Source organism: Stylophora pistillata, unplaced genomic scaffold (assembly GCF_964205215.1).
Source record: "Stylophora pistillata unplaced genomic scaffold, jaStyPist1.2 SCAFFOLD_93, whole genome shotgun sequence".
NCBI classification, from domain to species: Eukaryota; Metazoa; Cnidaria; class Anthozoa; order Scleractinia; family Pocilloporidae; genus Stylophora; species Stylophora pistillata.
In genome coordinates, this window is record NW_028290852.1 from 30178 (window position 1) to 55104 (window position 24927).

A 24927-nucleotide genomic window follows, 5' to 3' on the forward strand; every position below is an offset into this window, starting at 1 on the left:
TAGCTTTACATATATCATAATATGTCTATAACTATCATTTGTGTCACTAAATATCCATGTATCTTCTCATGTTTGAAAATTTTATGAGGTTCTCTGGGTTTCTACAAATGTGTCAAGCTGGGGTATCAAAATTATCATAACACTTAACCATAAGAGCAGCATAAATAAGACCTGAAACAGTTGACAACCTAGACAGAAATTAGATAAATGTTGCTCTGAATCATACCCTGGAGGTCGTGTCCGCAACACCTTTTATGTCTTTGTGTCTTTTATGTCTTTGTCTTTTGTCTGAGGCATTAAATGTTTGAGAATTTTTTTCTTTTGCCATTGAAAGGCCCATCCTAGTGAGTAGTTAAGATCTCAAAATCTGATTCATAGCAATCAATTTCTTTGAGATATGGCAATTTAGATATTGGTATGTAAAATGGCTTATTCGGTTAATAAAAAACCCTAAAAAACAATGGCGTCACACACCCTGGGCATGACCAATACTGCCAGTGTAGATTTGGATTCTTATAGAACTATGTATAAGCTTTCATTAGAAATAAGTTTGGCTCTCATATTTTGAATTGGAGAATCTGTCAAATTCTCATGTCTCATATGGAATAGGCCCTTTATGTTTTTTTTTTTTTTTTTTTTTTCTTTTTTCTTTAACGGAGGCAGTGTATTTTAACAAGGAATCATCCTGTCCGCTTTGAACTGGCCTAATCATGGAGAGGTTGCGATTTTTCCTTCTTTTCATTTATCTTAATTGTTCATTTGTCTACAACTTCACTAGGGAGATCTCCTTAAATTGATTCTCCTTACTGTCTGCCATAGAGTTCTCATGATGTCGGTTTGGAGAATTTTGTATTGCATCAACCTGAAACCCCCTGATTGATGATTTCATCTATTCTCAGTACTTCTCTGCTAGCTATTGTAAGGAGAAATTCTGTCTTGGTCACTTACGGGAGTCAAAGGACAAAAATCCAGCCAGGAGAAGATTTCCTGTATTTAAGGGGGTTGCCCACATGATTCCCTAGGGAGCTGGCAAGTGTAGGGCTTACACGTTGAAAATATTGATGAAGCCAGCAGCAATATCCAAAGTTTTTCGTATGGAATTGATTGTCGGGCCGGATTACCCTTTAGTGCTGGGATGAACGAGTGTTCCGATCGATTTCCACATTGATCTCACGTTGACCTATGATTTTCTTGTCCTCTTTACACAGTACACGGTGGAGCATTTGTCGACGGAATGAGGTGGTTGCAAAGCTTGAAAGGTAGTGCGGAGCCAAGAATAGTAGTTTTTTGAGGGAGCAAGAAGAACTAATGACAGTTGTATATGTGTATGTGTGTGTGTGCGTGCGCGCGTAGTAATTTTAGATATGTTTGTATTTATATTTATAAATTTGGCTGTATTTTACTGGGATATACTAGCTCTCTCGAGCTACACTAAATCCAAGTTTAAATAAAGTTATACGTATGCATGCCTACACATATGTGTGGAAGTTTCAGTGTGAGAATTGTCGTTTCGCCGTTGCTGTTTCCTCAGTTACGAGCAGCCCTGATTCAAATTTGCATGGGCCCCTGACCTCCTTTGCAGATCTGTGGTGAATGCATGCGGGAACCATGGCAAATGGGTGTCTGTCGTCTGATCTGGACCCGCTGGTTTGAAAGGCATTTAGCTCTAGTGCAGGATTCAAAGTTGCACTGGTCCTTGATTTCTGTCGAAATGTTTAAGCGCCTATTATAGCGGGGCTTGTGTTTTGCTCGGGTGTTAGAGGAAACTAAGCACGAAGATGTACTCGCTGTGTTCAAACTGCACGCAGAGCTAAATCAAAAATTGTGTTGCCTCCCCCGACCAAGAGAGAATTTCTCCCTACAATGTCGATACATTATTAAAGGGACAAGTGAAGAGAATAACCAAAGGTATTAGTTTAGGGGATTGCTAGTCGCATCCGGCTCCAAATTCTCTGAACTGACATGGTGAGAATTGTATGGCAGACAGTAATCGTAGTCAGGTTGAGGACACGGACACTCTCACGGCAACTCCACCGATGAGAACCTGGCTTGAAATTTCAGTCTAAGTAGGTTGTCGTGTGAGGGGGGCTTCAAATGCAACTCTCGGCCCGACGGGTTCTAAATGACAAGCAAAACTCGCCTGCGAGAACGGGAGACGAGGAAAAGGTGCTGATGATGCGCTCTTGACCCCGAAACTCCCAAGATGTGATTGTCAAGTGTCCCCTCTAGCCGCTAGACATTTCCTTGTAGACAGGTTATGGGAATTGGGTGCTCGATCGAGGCGACATCATCTACCTGACGAGTTTGAGTATTCTCATTAGCTGTTTGTTGGATCGTGCATGAATATTATAGGGAGAAGTAACAGTTCAATCACTTCTGGCAGTTTAATTAGAGAGGAGGTTGAGATATGCTTGGCCTCCAAGTTCCGTGTTCGATAGAAGATGTATGGTTCGATTACTTTTTAATTTTTATTTTTATTTTTCGGCTGTCCTCCCTCGCGTGGGTTCGGGTAGATTCTTGGGAAATGTGCGCTTGCCCGAAGTCCATCATCTCTCCACTACGAGAGTCCAGCCATGGAAATCCTCCAAATATGGTCAACCATCGTTCTGGCGCAGAATTCTGCGCCAGAACAATGGGACGATAACTGGACCAGAGAACTGGACCGAGAAAATGGCGGCCAACCAGCCAGGAACGTTTCACTTCTGGCTGAGAATAGCTTTTTTCATTTCTTAACCAGTATGCGACTCCAACTGCAAAGTCGGACGGACATTCCGAGGAATTTCTGGACTCGCTGGAGTACTTGTGGATGAAACGAGGTGTTTCAAGAAAAGCTTGAAAGGTAAGTAACTGCTGTTTCATTTTTGTGCCGGCAAGGCTCTCTGTTTGGTAGCATTTCCAGCATGGACGTGGTAGTGAGTTTTGTAGGTACTGCAAAGCCAACAGAGTTGACCAGTTAAGGGATTTTCGAATGCCCTATGCAGTTTGTGAAACGGAACGAAATGAAAATCTGTGATTTGCAAAAGAGAAATCTGCTAGAAAAAGAAAAAGAAAATCGTTCACAAGCCTGAAGCTCAAGAAAAATCAAAGCGCTTGGGTCAGTTGCGACATTTTCAACGCGACGCGTAGAATTTTCTGTTCGAATCATTTTTTTGAACTTACATTTCTAAACCATTGCAGGGTTCTTCTGTATTTGTGCGTAGTAAAATTGTTATAAGAAAGAGCTGCATTTTGGAAGAAATGTATGTTATCTGCAAGATGACCTTTGTGTCGATAGGTCCATTGAATGGAATATTAAATTTACCATCATGATAGTTTGTTCGAGTTTTTGGAACATAAATAGTATTCCTAGTTGCACAGCGAGTTTTAACATTATGCTTATCTGAAGTTTTAATAAGGAACGAGTCATAAAGCTTTGTTAATTTGCCGATCAAGAATTGGTGCATGAGGTAAAGAGTTTGAAGTTTGATATGATCCTGAAGTTTTAGAGGCTTAAGTTGAAAAAACAAAGTACTTCTACGAGTATAAAAATCAGAGAAGGTAATCAGACGAACCATTTTCTTTGGTATTCTCTGGACTGGTTTCATATTAGGGTCATAGGTGTTACCCCAGACTATACAACAGTATGAAAAGAAAAAAGGAAGAATGATGGCATGGTGTAATCGAACTAAAGTTAATTTTTGACATGCAGATAATGCCCAATTTTGTAAAGAACAATGCCTCCTAGATAATTTTGTCCAAAGTTGTTAAAATGTTCTTTCTAACTAAGACAGCTGATAGCCTATGAGAATTTCCAAGTACTGAACACTTTTATGCTCATTAATTGCTTTGCCATCTATTTCAATTTTCATAGAGTAATTCAATTTTTTCTGGTAAGGATGGAATATTACAAAATGTGTGTGTGTGTGTGTGTGTTTTTTTTTTCTATCAATATTAAGAGACAGTTTGTTTAAGCACAAAGCCATGTATTAATTTCACCGAGTTGCTTAATGACCATTTCCTCAAGATGCTGTAAATCTTTATCAGAATAAAACAGATTTGAGTCATCTGCGAACAGATGAAAATCACAAGTGGATGAAGAATTTACGAAATCACCGATATACATATCTACTCATTGGTATACTCCAATTATTGTATTTGGGTTTTGTGGGACTGAATTTTCAATAAAAAAAAAAGCACAGAAAAATTCATTTGAGGCAGGTGAATGTGGGGCTACAAAATTCATGGAAGAATCTAGGGAAAATAAGAAAGGTGCATAACAAGATAAGGACACAATTAACAATATTCCAATGAATCGCATGTTGGGTAGTACTCTGAAGTAATGTTACACTAAGACTGCTAATAATTTTTAACCCAATAAGATTCACAATTTGACCTGGAGGTTTGGTGTGACAGAAAGTTCAATTAAGAGACGACAAGTGTCACCAAGATAGGTTTCAGGAAAAGTCATCGGAGACATGACTTAAACAATGTACGGGCACGCGCATGGTGGTATATCCTATAATTTAAAGTAGCGGAATCTGTCAAATTTTCTCATTATGGATGTTGTTGTTTCATGCCAGTGTGTTTCCCAAATTCAAGCTACGTGGAGACATGAAATGAAAAGGTCAACTCCACGCCATCCTGCAAATGGTCGACATGACGTGCTATCAAAACTCGTGCTTCTGCCGAAATCTTACTCGGCAATGAAATTTTGTCAGTGTCTGTCAATGTACCTAAAAACAATTGAAGCTTCTGTTTATTTTGGTCAGCTACTATGTGTATCAATCAGCACAACCTACTTTAATTTGTGTAAATCTGATTGGTTTCTAGTGTGATCTATTGTTGCTGAGCCTACAAGTGGTTTACGTTTGGACTTGATAGGGTAAAGACTTTTGCACTAGGGATGCATGAAAAAGACACCCGGCTGTCTTCCGCCGGTCAAGAGTGTAATTTTTCACGTATGTGCGCGTTATAGTCTGCCCAATAAGGGCCTGGTACACATGTATTGTTGCAAGGTATTTTTATCAGTTACATGTATTGTCTTTCGTGTTTTATCCATCGCTCCTTTTAATTTGTGCGTGACCTTGAGTACGGCTCGTCGGGTAGAGCAGTTCTATCGGAAGCCAAATTGATATTCGCGTAGAATCTCCTTCTTTTTTTTTTTTTTTTTTTCTAGGAAGGAGTAGAGTTGGTCATGTTCCAAGCTCCAGAGAATACCGATTTCAACCTTTTGTCGTGTGTAAATTTTTAGGACACCTACACTATAACATCAGAAAATAGTAGTGGAGTTACACTGCTTAAAGGCCTTTTTCAAAACTGATGTTTTCAAGTTTTCTCTCCTCAATCATATTGTAGACCGAGCTGTGGAATTGCCTACCACTAGATGTCAGAACAATTGAACATTTCTCATCATTTAAAAACAGCATTAACAAGTTTTCTCTTAATTAACTTGACGTAAACAAGGATAGATTTTTGTAGTTGATCAATGTATCTTTGGTCAATTCTACGTTGCGGACGTGACATTTAGAGGCGAAATTTGAGTATTAAATGTCTCCTAAAGCCAGATCCGAACTATTTGAATTGTAATGAGTCGTGTCATAAAATTACCCCTGAAGTACCTTTTTATTTTGCCAATGTTCAGGAAAGAGCTTTTCATTCACCACTAATAATGTTCAGAGTAATGCCACTGAAGTAAAAATGCTGTTTTTATTGCTTTTATCTGTAAATTGGGAAATAAATAACAAATAACGTATAAAAACTCTGACGATCTAGCCCATTTTGGGCATCAAAGGGCATTTATACTTTAGAAAATTGTAAAAAAATTGATAGCCTTACATATATCATAATATGTCTATAACTATCATTTGTGTCACTAAATATCTACGTATCTTCTCATGTTTGAAAAGTTTATGAGGTTTTCTGGGTTTTTACAAATGTGTCAAGCTGGGGTATCAAAATTATCATAATACTCAACCATAAGAGCAGCATAAATAAGACCTGAAACAGTTGACAACCTAGACAGAAATTAGATAAATGTTGCTCTGAATCATACCCTGGAGGTCATGTCCGCAACACCTTTTGTGTCTTTGTGTCTTTTATGTCTTTGTCTTTTGTCTGAGGCATTAAATGTTTGAGAATTTTTTTCTTTTGCCATTGAAAGGCCCATCCTAGTGAGTAGTTAAGATCTCAAAATCTGATTCATAGCAATCAATTTCTTTGAGATATGGCAATTTAGATATTGGTATGTAAAATGGCTTATTCGGTTAATAAAAAACCCTAAAAAACAATGGCGTCACACACCCTGGGCGTGACCAATACTGCCAGTGTAGATTTGGATTCTTATAGAACTATGTATAAGCTTTCATTAGAAATAAGTTTGGCTCTCATATTTTGAATTTGAAAATCTGTCAAATTCTCATGTCTCATATGGAATAGCCCCCTTATGTTTTTTTTTTTGTTTTTTTGTTTTTTTTCTCTTCTATTTTCTTTAACGGAGGCAGTGTATTTTAACAAGGAATCATCCTGTCCGCTTTGAACTGGCCTAATCATGGAGAGGTTGCGATTTTTCCTTCTTTTCATTTATCTTAATTGTTCATTTGTCTACAACTTCACTAGGGAGATCTCCTTAAATTGATTCTCCTCACTGTCTGCCATAGAGTTCTCATGATGTCGGTTTGGAGAATTTTGTATTGCATCAACCTGAAACCCCCTGATTGATGATTTCATCTATTCTCAGTACTTCTCTGCTAGCTATTGTAAGGAGAAATTCTGTCTTGGTCACTTACGGGAGTCAAAGGACAAAAATCCAGCCAGGAGAAGATTTCCTGTATTTAAGGGGGTTGCCCACATGATTCCCTAGGGAGCTGGCAAGTGTAGGGCTTACACGTTGAAAATATTGATGAAGCCAGCGGCAATATCCAAAGTTTTTCGTATGGAATTGATTGTCGGGCCGGATTACCCTTTAGTGGTGGGATGAACGAGTGTTCCGATCGATTTCCACATTGATCTCATGTTGACCTATGATTTTCTTGTCCTCTTTACACAGTACACGGTGGAGCATTTGTCGACGGAATGAGGTGGTTGCAAAGCTTGAAAGGTAGTGCGGAGCCAAGAATAGTAGTTTTTTGAGGGAGCAAGAAGAACTAATGACAGTTGTATATATGTATGTGTGTGTGTGCGTGCGTGCGCGCGAAGTAATTTTAGATATGTTTGTACTTATATTTATAAATTTGGCTGTATTTTACTCGGATATACTAGCTCTCTCGAGCTACACTAAATCCAAGTTTAAATAAAGTGATACATATGCATGCATGCATGTATGTGTGGAAGTTTCAGTGTGAGAATTGTCGTTTCGCCGTTGCTGTTTCCTCAGTTACGAGCAGCCCTGATTCAAATTTGCATGGGCCCCCGACCTTCTTTGCAGGTCTGCGGTGAATGCATGCGGGAACCATGGCAAATGTGCGTCTGTCGTCTGATCTGGACCCGCTGGTTTGAAAGGCATTTAGCCCTAGTGCAGGATTCAAAGTTGCACTGGTCCTTGATTTCTGTCGAAATGTTTAAGCGCCTATTATAGTGGGGCTTGTGTTCTGCTCGGGTGTTAGAGGAAACTAAGCACGAAGATGTACTCGCTGTGTTCAAACTGCACGCAGAGCTAAATCAAAAATTGCGTTGCCTCCCCTGACCAAGAGAGAATTTCTCCCTACAATATCGATACATTATCAAGGGGACAAGTGATGAGAATAAAGGAAGGTATTAGTTTAGGGGATTGCGAGTCGCTTCCAGCTCCACATTCTCTGAACTGACATGGTGAGAATTGTATGGCAGACAGTAATCGTAGTCAGGTTGAGGACACGGACACTCTCACGGCAACTCCACCGATGAGAACCTGGCTTGAAATTTCAGTCTAAGTAGGTTGTCGTGTGAGGGGGGCTTCAAATGCAACTCTCGGCCCGACCGGTTCTAAATGACAAGCAAAACTCGCCTGCGAGAACGGGAGACGAGGAAAAGGTGCTGATGACGCGCTCTTGACCCCGAAACTCCCAAGATGTGATTGTCAAGTGTCCCCTCTAGCTGCCAGACATTTCCTTGTAGACAGGTTATGGGAATTGGGTGCTCGATCGAGGCGACATCATCTACCTGACGAGTTTGAGTATTCTCATTAGCTGTTTGTTGGATCGTGCATGAATATTATAGGGAGAAGTAACAGTTCAATCACTTCTGGCAGTTTAATTAGAGAGGAGGTTGAGATATGCTTGGCCTCCAAGTTCCGTGTTCGATAGAAGATGTATGGTTCGATTACTTTTTAATTTTTATTTTTATTTTTCGGCTGTCCTCCCTCGCGTGGGTTCGGGTAGATTCTTGGGAAATGTGCGCTTGCCCAAAGTCCATCATCTCTCCACCACGAGAGTCCAGCCATGGAAATCCTCCAAATATGGTCAACCATTGTTCCGGCGCAGAATTCTGCGCCAGAACAATGGGACGATAGCTAGACTAGAGAACTGGACCGAGAAAATGGCGGCCAACCAGCCAGGAACCTTTCATTTTTCGCTGAGAATAGCTTTTTTTATTTCTTAACCAGTATGCGACTCCAACTGCAAAGTCGGACGGGCATTCCGAGGAATTTCTGGACTCATTGTTGTACTTGTGGATGAAACGAGGTGTTTCAAGAAAAGCTTGAAAGGTGAGTAACTGCTGGTTCATTGTTGGGCCGGGAAGGCTTTTTGGTAGCATGTCCAGCATGGACATGGTAATGATTTTTGTAGGTACGGCAAAGCCGACAGAGTAGACCTGTTAAGGGATTTTTTCCAATGCCCTATGAAGCAATCTTTTTTTTCCTCGATGTTCAAGAGTGTTTTGCAAGTTTTGCACCTCGAGACAGGGGCACTGGTTTTTAAATCCTTGCAAATGACTTTTAAGGGTAGTGATGATCGATGGTGATGATCTCAGCAATGGCCCCAACAAGTTTAATAATAGTGATGGAAAAAGCGAGGGGAAAAAAAAAAAAAACAAAAACAAAAACAAAACAAAACAAAACAGTCCTTGGACTTTGGAAAGTGCCCACGATGCAGACTAGTACTAATGAGAGCACTATTTGCCACAAAAACACAAACTCGTTTTATTGCCTTTCCACTTACGAGTTATTGTACAGCTGCCACGAAATCTAGAACTTGTTGAGTTAGAAGTCTTTGCCTGACAAAATCACTACCCAAATGTCAACAGTCGATAAAAGAGAGCCAAATTCCTTTTTGCTACCTCTAAGGCCTCTTTTTCCAATTTCTGTCGGTGTGGGAAGAATATTTTCCTCTAATATCAAACATTGCAACTACAGTAAAAACCCGCGTGTAAGAATGTCTGGCAAGACAGGTTCTTAAAATATCTTCAATGAAAATGCCATTAAATAGTTATAGTGTACAAAATCAAAATCTAGAACCTGTTGAGTTAGAAGTCTTAAAATATCTTAAATGAAAGTGCCATTAAATAATTATACAGTACAAAATCCAAATCTAGAACTTGTTGAGTTAGAAGTCTTTGCCTGACAAAAACCCTACCCAAATGTCAACAGTTGATAGAAGAGAGCCAATTTCCTTTTTTGCTTCTTCTAAGACCTCTTTTTCCAATTTCTGTCGGTGTCGGAAAAATATATTTTCCTCTAATATCAAACATTGCAACTACAGTAGAAACCCGCGTGTAAGAATGTCTGGCAAAACAGGTTCTTAAAATATCGTCAATGAAAATGCCATTAAATAATTATACTGTACCATACAATGTGTACTGAACAATGTACTTAATTGTACAGTTTAGAAGTTTACAGCCAGGAGTGCATTTTTTTTTTTTTTTTTTCTTTTTTTAAACTTGCTTTGATACATGACTGGGAGCCATGAATACAGTGGGGGAACTGTATTGTTTTTTACACATGTTTTACAGAAGTATCAGATGTATAGAAAACATTTGTTTTATGGTTAGAGACATATTTTGCTACGACATTGTTGAATCGTTATCCAGAATGACTCTTCTTATAAGAGCCATGCGGGTTTTGCTGAATAAACAGGTTCTGACATTTTTGGGTATCGACATCCAAAATTTCTGCCAAAAAAGGCTCTTAATTACTAGGTTCTTACACGCGGGTTTTAGCTGTATTCCAAAAACACTTGAACTTCAATTGCAGTTTTTTTTTTTTTTTTCTTTCTTTCTTTCTCTTTTTGTGTGTGTCTCTAGTTTTTGTTTGTTTTCAGAACCTTGTGAATTTCGAATCGGCTTTTTTTTTTTCTTTTCTTTTTCCTTTTTTTTTTTTTAAAACCTGAAACGTTTGCACTTGCGAGAGTCATTGCCCGGCAAAAACGCGACTCGAATGTCGGCACTTGACGAGCAAAAGACGCAGCAGAAACGTTCTTGTTTACAGCCTAGCCGCCAAGCGGTCTACAGTTCGCTCCTGTCGGTGTTCGAACGCAGTGTCTTTTTTTACTCTCCGATCAAACCCTTTACACCCTGACGACGACGGTATCCGAATCTCTCTATACGTTTCTTTTGGCACCGGCAAGGAGAGTCGGTTTCCCTAGCAGAGTTAGTTTTCAGGGTTGGCAATCGTTTCCTACCTTCTCGTGATGTTCTGGAATGACTCGGCTCTACCACCTTGGGGAGAAATCGGATGCTCGTCGCTCTCAGGGTTGGAAAGGGTTCGAATGTGCACGGTCTGCTGAGGTCGGCTCTCAGGTGGCAGTCTGCTCAGAAAAGCAGCCAGCGAAGACCTGGGCGAGAATTCTCTGTTGCTCCTCGGGGTCGTCCGGCTGCAAATACCACAACCATCTCTGGTCCTCGCCACGAACACATCTTCGAAGGAGAAAGACGAGGGCGGCCAGCTGGCTCTGGCGGTCCTCGTGGTGACCGATGGCCGTGCCCAGCTTGGACAGGTGACTCCAGACATCTCCCCAGCCTCTCTCGAGTTGCAAGTGCTTCAGCCGCGGACACAGCATGCAGAGGAAACCCGCGTTGGCCACGCTTCGAAGCTTGGTCGAGGAACAGCCAAGAAGCTCGCGCAATGCGTTGACAAGGGACGGCCTTCTCTCCTCGGGGGTTTCGCCAGAGTTCAGCAGACGTGCGATGGAGGGCGCAAGTTCCAGCATGGCAGCCAAGCGCTGGTTGCGCTTCAGGCCGAGTCCCACTAGTGTGGGTCGGTCCAATTTGTTCATGAACTGGCACACGAGGCAGTCCTGGTTTAAGCACTGTTCCGCGACTCGCTCGACGTCCCCGCCTTCCTCGTCGCACAGACAGTACGGGCAGTTTTGATCTTCTTCGCCTTGCGAGGGGCGCACTGCCGGTTCTCCCAGGCATGTGCAGTTTCGTTTCCAAGTGGTCCACAACGAGCAGACTTTGGCTGCGACCATCTGATCGCGTACCTCTCGGTAGCTCTCCTCTGCCATACTCTGCCTCTCCTCCTTGGCGGCTCGTGCGACCTACCACAGGAGAAAGAGAGAAACGAAATGAAAACATGGGTCCATCTAGTCTCCCAGTGACTCGGTCTAGCCACAAACCCCCTCTAGACCCAAGATCTCGCCCATAAATTCTCCTTACTCTCTGACGTACAGTTCCCCATCACGAATTTGGTGTCGTGTGTCATATCATGATTCCTTCAGTGACTCGTTTCTTTTATTCTCATTACAGCTTACCGGTGTGGGGTCACAGGGCTGGTTGGCTCTCAAGAACCGTTCAAGCCTGTCCAGGGATTCCTCACTGGGAAGGCGCGAAGCACGGATTCCTGGCAGGGCTAGCAGGGCTCGTCGAGGATCTCCTGCAGGGGGCGGCGGAGGGCTGGCCTCTCCTGGCTCTTGGCCGCTGACACGCGAGGTGCTCGTCTCCTGGGGAAGCACGGTCCGCCGCCGAGCCGTCGGTCTCCTACTCTGTCGATAGCCGGAGCTGCCGCTCTGCGGGCCCTGCCGGCTCTGCCGGCCTCGCCGGCTCTGCCGCTGCGGCTCTGTTCCTGGCCCTGGCCCAGCCCCGACGCCGAGCTCTTCGATGACAGTGGTGGTAGACACAAAGCGCCGAAGCAGACTCTCCATGTGCTGCCTGACGGCGGTGTCGTGCCCCTCTGTACCCGGTCCGCCCGGCGGCAAGGTCTGCGATTCTCCAGCAGTGTCCCAGCCCACCGACAATTGGGACTCTGTGCCAGAACTGCTTCCTGCCTCGTCTTCCTCTGACGTTGGTGGAGACTGGAGCAGGAGTTGCTGCCAGCGATCTGTGGAGGTCCTCCTCAGGCCTTGTGCCTGCTCAGCCGTCAGTGCTGTTAGGGTCAAGAAGTCTATGCCGAATCGCGTCATCAGATCGACCAGGCGGGCCGGTTTGTCGCGTCTGCCAGCGTGTTTTATCGCACTGGTGCGAGCCAACATCAGTTCGGATGTGGTCAGCCCCAGCCCCTCGATCATCGTTCGCGAAGTGAAGGCAGCTATGTCTCCTGCAAGATTGAAGCAAGAAAAAGAATGAAAAATGAAAATCAAAGCAAGACGCAACGAGACAAGAGAGAGAGAGAGAGAGAGACAGAGACAGAGAGAGAGAGAGAGAGAGAGAGAGAGAGAGAGAGAGAGAGAGAAAACAACAGAAAAAAAAAACAAAAAAAAAAACAGAAAAAATCAGAAAAATCGAAAAAACCGCGGGAAAAACACACAGAAAAACGTAAAAACCACTGTTTTTGTTTGTCTCACCTGTAGACATGCTACGCACTGCCTGATTGGAGATGCGCGCTGCAACCACAACGTTTCCTGGCAGCAGACCCCCGTGAGAGTGGGCTATCAGCCGACGTGGGAAGCCGTGCGTGAATTGCGCGGAGATGTCGCTCCAGTGAGGGGCCCGGAGGTGCATGACGTTGCCGAAATCGTCCACGCGCAGATCTTCCAAATGACGGTCGAACCACTCGTTGCCCGTTCTCATTTTATCGCTCAGGGCACGGCCCGCCTGGTGGAACATGGTCTCTTTGGAGAGCTCGCCCCTCATCTCCTGGCTTCTGTCGGTGGAGCGCGGCTGTTGCTCGCACCATTCTTCTCGGCCTGCCACGTAGCGGGCGCAATAGTCCCGGCACTGGTCTAGGTCTCCGAATTGGACCTGTTCGTCAACATCCTCTGGGAAAAGCCCCCGTGGCAGCCTTAAGCTGTCGAAGAGGAACAGCTGGAAGTTGAATGCCGTGGGTTCTTCTGGAGATACGGCAAGACCAACTGGGAAGTACGGTCCGATCAGCCGGCTGGTAGACGGGCGTTCCTGCCTTGCTCTAATGCTGTTGTCGAGGGCCATGTGGGTGGCCGGTGAATCCCCCTCCACGATCGAACTGTCGTCAAGAAACTCTTGGCTGTGGGTGAGAATAAACAAAATCAGCGCTAGGGTACCCCGCTGGTGACTATTGTTAGTAGATTCTTAGTTGCTTGTCTCGTTTTTGTGTTTCCTTCGGGCTTTTTTAATACGCTGTCGGTCGTTCGCACGCGTAACGAGTCTCTCCTTGTTGAAAATCCATGAACCCTTCCGCTCCCACGATGTCTGTCTGCTCAACAATTCTCACGGCGTCGGCGCGGCCAGCAGAAAATGTCTACTCTTAGATCGATTTTAGAATGACGTGGCTGATCCACAGATTGTTATTAGGAACCGTCACTAGTACTGTTGTTGCTATCACCATCGTCACTGGAGTGAAAGGGTTCATTCTAACTCCAGAAACGCAGTGGGTTTCTGTGAGCGTCAAGTTTATCGAGCCAAGTTAGCCTTCAAATGCCTCGGACATCCCTCGCTAGCAACTAAACGACTGCCTGAATTAGCCCTTGGACTCTCCCAGAGGTGATTTGCATTGAACTTCTCCCTATAGTATCCCATACATTTATCCCGTTAACCCAGCTGGTGAGAATACTGCAATGAATTAAGGTTGGGTTCCCTTGATTGAGCGCCAAATTCTCGTCACCAATTGACAAGGAAATGTGTCGCAGCTAGAGGGGAGAATTAACAATCAGATCTGGAGAGTCCAAGGGTTGGGGTGCATTTCTGCGGTGACAGTTCATAAATAAAAGTTCTGACGTATCACAAACTGAAATACAGTGATGTGAATACTCTAACTTCTAGTGGCGAGTCAAACTGGTCGGCGACAGGACCGACTGACCCGGTGACTAAGGGGCCGACCATTTAACTTCTGAGCTGGGGGGAGATTTTGAAAACAAATTTCCTGCAAGCGCTTGTTGGAATAAAGAAAAAAGACATTTCATGCAGCCCAAATGTAACAGAAAAAACATGTAGCCAAAAATCGGGAAAAAAACAAAACAAAAAAACACTATCCTGCACAGCAGATTGCTTGAAAAAAAGGGGGGAGAAAAAAAACAAAACAAAAATTCTTGATGACCCCGCCCCCCTCAACAGTTAAATGGTCGGCCCCTAAAGGTGTCATGAACGAACAGGGCTGGGTTGTTCAAAGGCGGGTTAAAATAACCAAGGATTAGTTTGAAATTTGATTTCAGATCTGAAAGCTTTAAAAAGAAAACTTCCGTTTAATTCCATTTGTCTACAGTTTGATAATTGAATGCTCTAATAAAATGGGAAAAATCAGCCCGAAACCACTTTTGAACAGAGAAATATAGAAACCTGGATTAAATTTTAAACCTGGGTTAGCACTAATCAGCCTTCGAACAACTGGGCCCAGTTCTTCACCAACGCGTCATTACCGCCAAATTCGCTCCACTGTTGTCGAATGGCGCTTTGTGTCCATGGAATTGCGCATTAAAAAAAATTATTTCAAATGGTAAAATGTACCTTGCTTCTCCCATGACATCATCATCTGGCCCCTCCTTGTCACTATCGCGCCGAGTCGCACGGCCGCTGCTGTAAGAGAAGACAGGAGTGCTGTTTGAGATCGACCTACATCATATTTTGATGTTCCACTCGTCTCCAGTGCCGAATTAAATTTGGTAAGCAAATCAAAGGAGTCGGTGCCGGGAATCAAAAGCGAGAGCCATCGAGTCGTTGAAAAGAAAAACAACACAACAAAACAAAAATGTTTGAAAAATGAGATAAGAAAAAAAAAAAAAAAGAAAAGGTGATTTGGAATTGAAATGCTTTTGATTTCAGTTTTTGCCCTTGCCTCCGCTTCTCCCTTGAGCACAAGTCATCCGAGAATTAAGTTAAGATCGGCACGAACACGCCAATTACCACGGATTAATACAGAACGTTTTAAGAATTGCCATTTGAATGGAATCAGGCTAAGTAACATTCTACATCCTATGTTTTCATTGATTTTATATCATTATTGTAAACGATCTTTACTCTCTGTAACGTTCGTCGTGTATTTTAACGAGCGAACTAAAGACACATCAACATCAACATTACCATTACAATTACAATGACAATTAATGGCACAAGAAGAAAATCGAGGCTCAATCCTAACCTTGTGGCCTCGGTAGCTTCTGTCTGCAGGAAATCGGCGCCGGAGTAGGTGGCTCTTTGGCTTCTTGGAGTCGCAGACGCACTTTCGCCCCTCGATGTCTTTGTCCGTTTGCTTCTTGGGGGCATGTGGAAATCTTCTTGCTCCCTTGGAGCGCACTTGGCAATAGGAACTCTTGATCGCGCAGCTTATTGACCTCACTCGGAGCGTACGATCTCTCGTAGTCGAGAACACAATTATTTGCACTACGCGACAGTGAGCGTGCAAGGTATTTACAGTCCTTCACCTGTCGCGCATAACTGTATCGCGTGTCGAATGACAGGAAACGAGCTCAGATATGCGGAAGGAAGCAAATGCGCTCTTAGCTGGAAAGGAAACACGGTCTCAAAACAAAAGCAAACGCGCCATTGGCACCGGAAGACAGATTCTGCCCCGGTGTTTCTTCCAGTTTCGTTTGTGTTTTCTGCCTGTCTGCCTGCCTGCCTGCCTGTTTTGTTTGTCTGTTTGTTTGTTTGTTTGTTTTGTTGGTTTGTTTTTCTTTCTTTGAAACCCAGGTCTGTTCCCCTCTTTTAATTTCCTTTTAAACGCAGCTTCTTTGGTTGTGTTTACTTCACTTTTGAAACTCGATCCGATTAATTTTAAAACAGGAAGGCCAATATGCGCTCTTGGACAGGCAGGAAGTGAAAAGAAAAATAGCAGGATCTGCATTTCAAAATGAATCTGCCGTATTTACCTAGTTACAAATGTGTTCTTAGTAGCGTAGATGTAGATGTTACGCTCAACTCGAAGCGTCTGTCTAAAAATTGCTGCAGGACATAAACTTCCGCGTACAAACAATTAAACCACAAACAGGAAGCCAATACGGTCTTCAATAGGAAGTGAACGTGGCCGCTTGTTATTCATTCATTTTTTTGTTTTTTGTTTTTTTTTTTTGTTCTCTTCAAAAGGCAACCTTTTCAAGGAGATTTAGGAGGTCAGAGGTCAGGTTTTCTCGTACATTCTCTGTCGAGTTTCGATGAATGTTGGACCTCACGGGATCAAGTTGAAACTTGGACACATCTCTCTGGTTATATTCGGGCTAAAGAAATCATTTCGGTAGTATATTACAAAACTAAGATACTGCGGCATGTAGGAAAAATAAATTCCCATAGCTGCCTTTGAAGCTTTTTTCTTTTTTTTTTTTTTTTTTCCCTTCTCCTTCTTAATCTTCTTCTTCAAGTTCGACACTGGCAAAATTAGAATGCACGATTTCAACAAAAATGCGGGAAACTACATGTATAGTTGATGCTTAAGAATTCATATCTCTCGTTAGCAAGTCAAGGCTAGAGAAGTGATGTTGGTACAATGAAAAAGCTAAAAGAATTCTACCTGTAGAAAAAGATTAATGGAAAAGGCTGCTTTGAAAGGATTCATTTGTTTTTAAGACATCCTTGAAGTTCATGAATGGCAACGCTATTTAATGGAAACGGCGCAGAAACATCATTTATGCTCGATGCAAGAAAACTCACATCTCTCGTTATATCGAGGCTAGAGAAACGATTTCCATATCCTTACAAAGCTAAATTAGTGCTGCACTTAGGAAAAATACATTGCAACGCTCGCGTTGGATCAGTCACATCAAAAACGGGCCATTTCAAAGACCACGGGAGATTTGCAGGCTAGAGTAGGGTCGGGGAGCGGGGAGGAGGTGGGGCGACTGGTAACCAGCCAGACCACCAACCCCTTCACGCTACATGAAGCTGATTGTTAAGTGGTGAGGTTCACCGTGCTTTGCTTGCTCTAAGAAATTTAATTTGCTTCGGGCCAAGGTTAGCGTTCTCTGTCTCCGCTCAAGCTCCCGCATCCAGAACGACCAGGGGGACAAAACACGCACGCACGGTGGAGGAACTCCTCCAGGCCCTCGCGCGGTGGCTGACTTGGTGAGTGCCATTAGATTGCCACTGAAAGCCCCATTAGTGTGATTTAAAGAAAGCCTTGGGCCCCTCTCGCTATATGCGCATTCCATTCCATTCCATTCCATTCCATTCCGTCGTGTATGGAAAGCCATACTGGACAAAAGTGGGCGAGAATAGTTTTGTTGGCCGAGAAATCATTTTGTCACGCGATCAAGAAAAACATTTCAGTGCCCGGTGATCGACCCCATTTAATATGGCCTTTCATAATTATAGTACCTGTCCAATCGATCTACGCACTGCTCGCAAAGAGCAATAGATATAGCTTCCCCCGCGGATTCATGAAAACTACTTTTACAGCAACAAATTAAATACCAAACTGGAGAGCCAACTCGAGAGCCAGTTCAAATCCTGCAAGCCTAGTTACTCTTCATTCAAGGCTCACTGATTCAGAAATTCTCAAAATGCATTGACCAAATCGCTTTTGGCACAACCTCTACTCCAACCAATAAATGTATCGATGAATTGATATATTGTTAACGTTCACTTTATTAGCTGTCATCGTGATTGGTCTCCCCTAGACCTTTCATTTGCATAATTATTATTGATATCATTGTATTTATTCATACAGTCATTTCATGCTAATGTCTTTATTTATGTATTATCTGTATTTATAACCATTTTATATTAGGATATATTTTTAAATGTAAGTGTATTATAGTCTACTAAGTAGATAGCAGGTCCACATCAGCAACTGATGCCATCTACTCAACCTGCTTTAACAAATCAAGAATGTATGTCTGTGTGTAACCAATTTTTTATCATATTTCATTCTCATTGCATTGCTTGCTCACCAACTCCAAATCCTCTTCAGCCCTAATTGAAACCCACAACTCCATCAACAAACTGCATGTCTTATGTGACCATGGCTAGCTGCTAAAGATACTCCTTGTTATACAGCTAGGCTATCCTTAAAAATTCATCCATAAACAGAGCAGTTCTTAACTCCATTCTGCTGCTGACTAACCCATAGCCCAGAAACTATCACAAGGCTTCTCTGGTCAGTGGTCTTAGGCCACAAATAGTCTGCAAGTAGGTCTATTTCCACTGCAAATTCAACCTTTCATCTATAATTATCATCACAGTGACCCTCACTCCTCCTCCATAAATGCTAAAACCAAAGCAATCCTCTAATATTTTGGACGCGCGAGCACAAAGAGCGCCGCCCTGCGATACTCACAAACAGTCTCCGACCTGTCCTCGTGCCTTCTCAGGCGCGTCCTGCCCAAAACCCTCTGCCAACCCCTTACTCTTTCCATCTCTATATTCTTATAAGCAATTCCCACTTCCTCAGGCCTGGGACCAAAGCAATCCTCTAATATTTTGGACGCGCGAGCACAAAGAGCCCCTCCCTGCGATACTCACAAACAGTCTCCGACCTGTCCTCGTGCCTTCTCAGGCCCGTCCTGCCCAAAACCCTCTGCCAACCCTTACTCTTTCCATCTCTATATTCTTATAAGCAATTCCCACTCCCTCAGGCCTGGGACCAAAGCAATCCTCTAATATTTTGGACGCGCGAGCACAAAGAGCCCCTCCCTGCGATACTCACAAACAGTCTCCGACCTGTCCTCGTGCCTTCTCAGGCCCGTCCTGCCCAAAACCCTCTGCCAACCCCTTACTCTTTCCATCTCTATATTCTTATAAGCAATTCCCACTCCCTCAGGCCTGGGACCAAAGCAATCCTCTAATATTTTGGACGCGCGAGCACAAAGAGCGCCGCCCTGCGATACTCACAAACAGTCTCCGACCTGTCCTCGTGCCTTCTCAGGCCCGTCCTGCCCAAAACCCTCTGCCAACCCCTTACTCTTTCCATCTCTATATTCTTATAAGCAATTCCCACTCCCTCAGGCCTGGGACCAAAGCAATCCTCTAATATTTTGGACGCGCGAGCACAAAGAGCGCCGCCCTGCGATACTCACAAACAGTCTCCGACATGTCCTCGTGCCTTCTCAGGCGCGTCCTGCCCAAAACCCTCTGCCAACCCCTTACTCTTTCCATCTCTATATTCTTATAAGCAATTCCCACTCCCTCAGGCCTGGGACCAAAGCAATCCTCTAATATTTTGGACGCGCGAGCACAAAGAGCGCCGCCCTGCGATACTCACAAACAGTCTCCGACCTGTCCTCGTGCCTTCTCAGGCCCGTCCTGCCCAAAACCCTCTGCCAACCCCTTACTCTTTCCATCTCTATATTCTTATAAGCAATTCCCACTCCCTCAGGCCTGGGACCAAAGCAATCCTCTAATATTTTGGACGCGCGAGCACAAAGAGCGCCGCCCTGCGATACTCACAAACAGTCTCCGACCTGTCCTCGTGCCTTCTCAGGCCCGTCCTGCCCAAAACCCTCTGCCAACCCCTTACTCTTTCCATCTCTATATTCTTATAAGCAATTCCCACTCCCTCAGGCCTGGGACCAAAGCAATCCTCTAATATTTTGGACGCGCGAGCACAAAGAGCGCCGCCCTGCGATACTCACAAACAGTCTCCGACATGTCCTCGTGCCTTCTCAGGCGCGTCCTGCCCAAAACCCTCTGCCAACCCCTTACTCTTTCCATCTCTATATTGTTATAAGCAATTCCCACTCTCTCAGGCCTGGGACCAAAGCAATCCTCTAATATTTTGGACGCGCGAGCACAAAGAGCGCCGCCCTGCGATACTCACAAACAGTCTCCGACCTGTCCTCGTGCCTTCTCAGGCCCGTCCTGCCCAAAACCCTCTGCCAACCCCTTACTCTTTCCATCTCTATATTCTTATAAGCAATTCCCACTCCCTCAGGCCTGGGACCAAAGCAATCCTCTAATATTTTGGACGCGCGAGCACAAAGAGCCCCTCCCTGGGATACCTACAGACAGTCTGCGGTATCTCCTGGCATCTCGCCAGATGAGTCCTGGCAAAAAACCTGTATCCTATTCTGTTCTGTCCTAACATACCAAACTGCTACTGTGTCACTGCCGAGATGCCCTTGGTGATTCTCCCTACTCTGTTTATTTTTCATGTAACAATGATTGTTTTTTTTGAATTATGTCAAAGGGTACAAATAAAGTTGTTGGTGCTTGATATTGTAAGGAGGATTTCTGCCTTGGTCGCTTCTGGGAGTTAGAGGGTTCACCATGTTATCACATTCTATATGACATGAATTATCTGGTACATCTTTCATCTTTCATCTTTTTTTGTTTACAGGACTTTATTTCAGAGGACCAGAATCAGAAGTTATTACAAGAGCATGAAGGTATGCATAATACTGAATTAGTGGAATTATATCTCTTGAGTTTTCCCAAAATTCCCAGTAATTCTTAAGCCTTTCACTGCCAAGATCTCATTAGTAATTCTTCTTTCTGTCTGCCATACAATCTTTTTCATGTAAGTTTGGAAAATTTGCTATTGGATCCACTAAAAATCCCCTTGACTTGCCTGCTTCAAATGGACTTGATATCATGAGCAGGAAATTCTGTCTTGGTCACTCATGGCAGTGAAATGGTTGATAAATTTCAGTTTGCGGGATCTACAAGAACACTGAAACAGTATACAGTAACATAAAAATATGCTGCTTGACAAATGACATTTGAATTGTAACACATCCAAAGAAGTTACAACCACATTAAATGAACTCAAAGCCTGACCCTGGAAGGAAAGGCTTAAATACCACTTGTATTATCTTACATCCATGATTAAATGACTCATTGATTGGTATTCATGGCAACACACATAATTCAAGCAAGTCATTGTATTTCATGGAAAAGCCAATTGACAGATTCTATTTACATTTGTGTCAAATCCATTTGGATGATTTATTTGGACTATTTTCAATGAGTGGCCATAATGGAGGATAATTGTTTTAAAGTTTTTTTTCTAGTCAGTCAAAACTATTTGACATGTAAAACTGAGTTGAGCATATAAATCAATTTCACTGACCACTTGAATTCTTAGTTGGGGGTTAGTGATGCCTATATTTATTTCATACTAGTTGCCTCCAAGTTTTCCTAAGCTTCCCAGTCATTGTTAACACTTTCACCAAGATAGCATTAGCAGTTCTCCTTACTGTCTGCCATACAATTCTTCTCTAAGTTGGAGAATTTGGTATTGGATCAACTAAAAATTCTCTTGTGGATATTTTGTAAGGAAAGATTGAAATGACTTATGTGGAACCCGACCTTAATCACTCCATGCCTAAAACTATTTCCTTATTTTTTGGTACAGGGTGAACTCAGGATAATCCCCTAACAGATTTTTCCTTCATTCTCCGCCTCACATGTGTGCTTCATATGGAATTCATCCTGTGAGAAGAGAATTTCCTTGTCACTCATGGCTGTGAAAGGGTTAATTATCTCTCAATATTAACAGCTGCCAAGGCCGCCTGCTGTTTGCATTGCGTTGCCATTGGTTTTTTGTAATCGGATGCTTTGGCGTCTTGGCGTCTTGCTTCGCGTCAACAGATTTCGTGTGGCTTTCAGTTTTGTCCACTTTGCACTAAACCTTGCGTTCAAGCTTCACCGATAGGTAAGTACCTTTTTCTCATTTTGTGTAGGCAGTGTCAGATTTATAGTTAGGGGCGGAAGATTGCCGTGAAGATTATTTCGGCTAAGGCGGTGAACTGATTTATAATAACCTAACTGGAAACGTGCTTAACACTCGAGTGAACGCCCTCCGTTTAGCTTGAAGAGCCTCGAGAACAAACTCTTAGGCTTCAAAGGAGATCGAACGTTTGGAGCAGTTAATTTATTTATCACGAGTATATCTGCGTTACTTTTCTAATGTACATTTTGTCGTTGCATTTCTGTTGTCATGGGGCTGACTGTATAATCGCACCCTTGAGCCAGTGTTTAGGCCGTTTACTTTGAAGAGCCTCGAGGCTGTTCGTCAGCAAGTGAGAAACTATAACTTAGATTTAAAAGGACGTGGCATATAGGCGTACTTTTTTAGCACGTTGTTCTGCTTCATTTTTTTTTATCATTACATGTTGGCGTTGCATTTTTGTAAACATGGGGCTAGCTGGTGTAATCGGAGCCTTGAGCGTCCCTAACGCCACCGCGGTTTAGGCGTTTAGCTGGAAGAGCCGAGAAGCTGTTTGTCAATCGGCTCCTTTTCCTTGAGTGAGAAACTGCGGCACACTGCGTTGGTGGGGGGGTCGTGTGAGGCCGTTGCTATGAAATGAATGCTTTGCTTGGAACGGAGCCTCTAATTGATCTTTCGGGAAAAATAGGGTTTGGAAAAAGAGCGACAGAGTCTAGTTTGGAACCTTTCTCAAGATAATTTTGGCTGCAAATTGCGTAGGAGACGTTAAGTAACATGGTAACCACCATTTTGATGTCCAATTGAGTCATGCGCAAAATGAATAGCTCGTGGACTAGTGTTGATGAACCGAGGCAACCATTTGCGTTCAAAATGTCGGAAACTCAATTTGGCCTTCAAAGCTTTGACGCTTGTGAGTTGACGGGATCTCCTTCAGTTTAGTTTCGCCTTGAATACGGGGTTCAAGAGAGTTGACGAGGCATTTGAAGCCGTCCAAAGAAACTGTTTCCCTAGGTGTAATCGTCCTTTTCATTACACTACTTGACACATACCCTGTTAATGAATGTACTTTCCCACTTAGCTAAAGCACCGCACTGAAGTTCATTTACAAAATGGCAGAGGGTCTTCCAAAGTTCCAGGTTGTTGAGTACGACGCCACGTCAAGTTCAGAGGAACTGCCGTCAGGCAACGAGGCTGGGTGTTCCTATGTCATCTCCTCGCGCCACCTGAGCCCTCCGCGAGTTCCGCAGAGCTACAACAGCGACAAAGGAGGTGCTAACACCGCACTATATCAACGCGCAAGTAGTGGTAGCGACTGGAGGGACAGTTTCTCCTCTGAGAGCGACACCTCCCCTGAGTTGCCGCCACCACCGCCGCCTAGTCTCAACCCGCCAAGACCACCACCAGAAAAGCGACGAAAACTGGTCAAAAAACGTCACCGCCGCGATAGAGGAGAGAGGCCCTCTCCTTCCCGTAAACTAGCAAGGACAAATTATGCGGAAACTGCGGATCAGCCTGCGCCAGTCTGTCAGCAAGAAACACAGCCTCAACGCCCCCCTGATAGGGAAGTGGTCCCGGACGCTCTTGCATGCCAGCCCGGACCTCCGAGTACCGGAAGGTCGCGAAAATATGCAGTGGGCGAATCGGAAATGCCCAACGATCTAAAAGAGTTCCTGCGAAAGGTTGACCATTTTTTCACCCGCAAACACTCACTCGCGCGTCAAGGCATGTACGTGTCAGAAACAACAATGGTGAAAAGCCTTGAAAGGATCTACGGTGAGTTTTATAGTTCGTGAAAACAATACAAACAAACAAACAAGGCAAACAAACGGAGGCCTTTTATTGATGACGGCACTAACCCAAATTTCCCTTAAAATCTTCAGGCTTTCTGGGCTATTGCAAGAGCCGCGGGGAATATCTGTCGCGCAGACTCTTTGAAAAGCGCTCCTTGATCGAGTCATATTTGGACTATCTTAGGGTAGGTGTATGTAGGTGTATGATAAATACTTTGTAGACATAAAGAGCAGCAGAACACCAGGTGAGCTCTCGCACAACAGAAAGAAAAAAATTAGAGAGAGCAAGCACCTGGAAAACAAACTCAGAGCAGCGGTCTCAGCTGTTGCCTTTCCTTTTTCAACAGGATGAGAGAGGTCTTTCGCCAGCAACTATATCTAACCACGCTTCCTCGCTTCTGTACCCGCTGAAGTACATACACCGCCGACAGGCCCCAGATTTCAAAAACGTAGAACTCATTCAACAGCTGCGCAAGATGGCCACTCTTCTTCAGAGACAAGGAGAGCTCGAGCGGCCAAGAACGCAACAGGAACTGGCGGCCCTCAATCGTTGGATTTCATGGTAAGCAAGCGAGTGTCTTTTTTTCTTTTTTTTTTTTTTTTTCCGTGTCTCGCCTGGGGTTGACATCTGTCCTTGTTTTTTTTGCTCGATAGGGAGGATGTTCTTAAGGCGCTCGCCCTTCAGCGCGAGAAATTCGAGGCTTGCCTGGTTAGGAAAGCAAAAGCACGCGAAGCCAGTGACTTGGTATTGTTATCGCTGTACGTCCACATTCCGCCAAGTCGTTGCCTAGAGATACGGACTCTGGAGGTAATGAAACAAGAAGAAATCACAGGCCTATTCCAGGCCGCAAGCTTCAGAGAGCGAAACATTCTCCTCTTGAACACAGACCGCTCAGCGACGCTGCATCTCCAACGCTACAAAACTTGGCGTCACCACGGGCACGAAGAAATTCCAATTCAGGTTAGTGGCGAGTTTCCTCTTTGATAACTTAAGTACCTTTTAAGAATCACGCGAGGCTGCTAAAGTCTTAATTGCCTAAGTTGTATCGACAGACAGACAGACAGACCGATAGACAAGTTGCATGAAGAAAAACATGCGAGGGAGCAGTTCATCTAATGTTCTCCTCTCTTGTTTTCCACCTTAGGCGAACAGCGAATTGGCCAGACTGTTGCACAACTTTGTCAAAGATTTCCGACCATTGCTGTCCGACCCTTCACAGAACAGCACGCTACTCGTGGTGAGTTCACCGCACTGCACTGCTTTATAACTATTCATACCGTAATCGTTTCTCTCTTGTTTCT

At 43.8% G+C, this 24927-nt stretch overlaps 1 protein-coding gene across 1 annotated transcript; it reads right to left on the reverse strand.

Moving 5' to 3' along the window:
* Positions 1-9684: 9684 nt before the first annotated feature.
* LOC148715747 (uncharacterized) lies at positions 9685-15501 on the reverse strand. The gene is made up of 5 exons (XM_088746527.1): positions 15377-15501; positions 14746-14814; positions 12672-13357; positions 11643-12424; positions 9685-11429 (listed from the first exon to the last, which is right to left on the reverse strand). The coding sequence occupies exons 1-5, from the start codon at positions 15499-15501 to the stop codon at positions 10686-10688; spliced, it is 2406 nt and encodes an 801-aa protein (XP_088602653.1). The 3' UTR covers positions 9685-10685.
* Positions 15502-24927: the final 9426 nt, after the last annotated feature.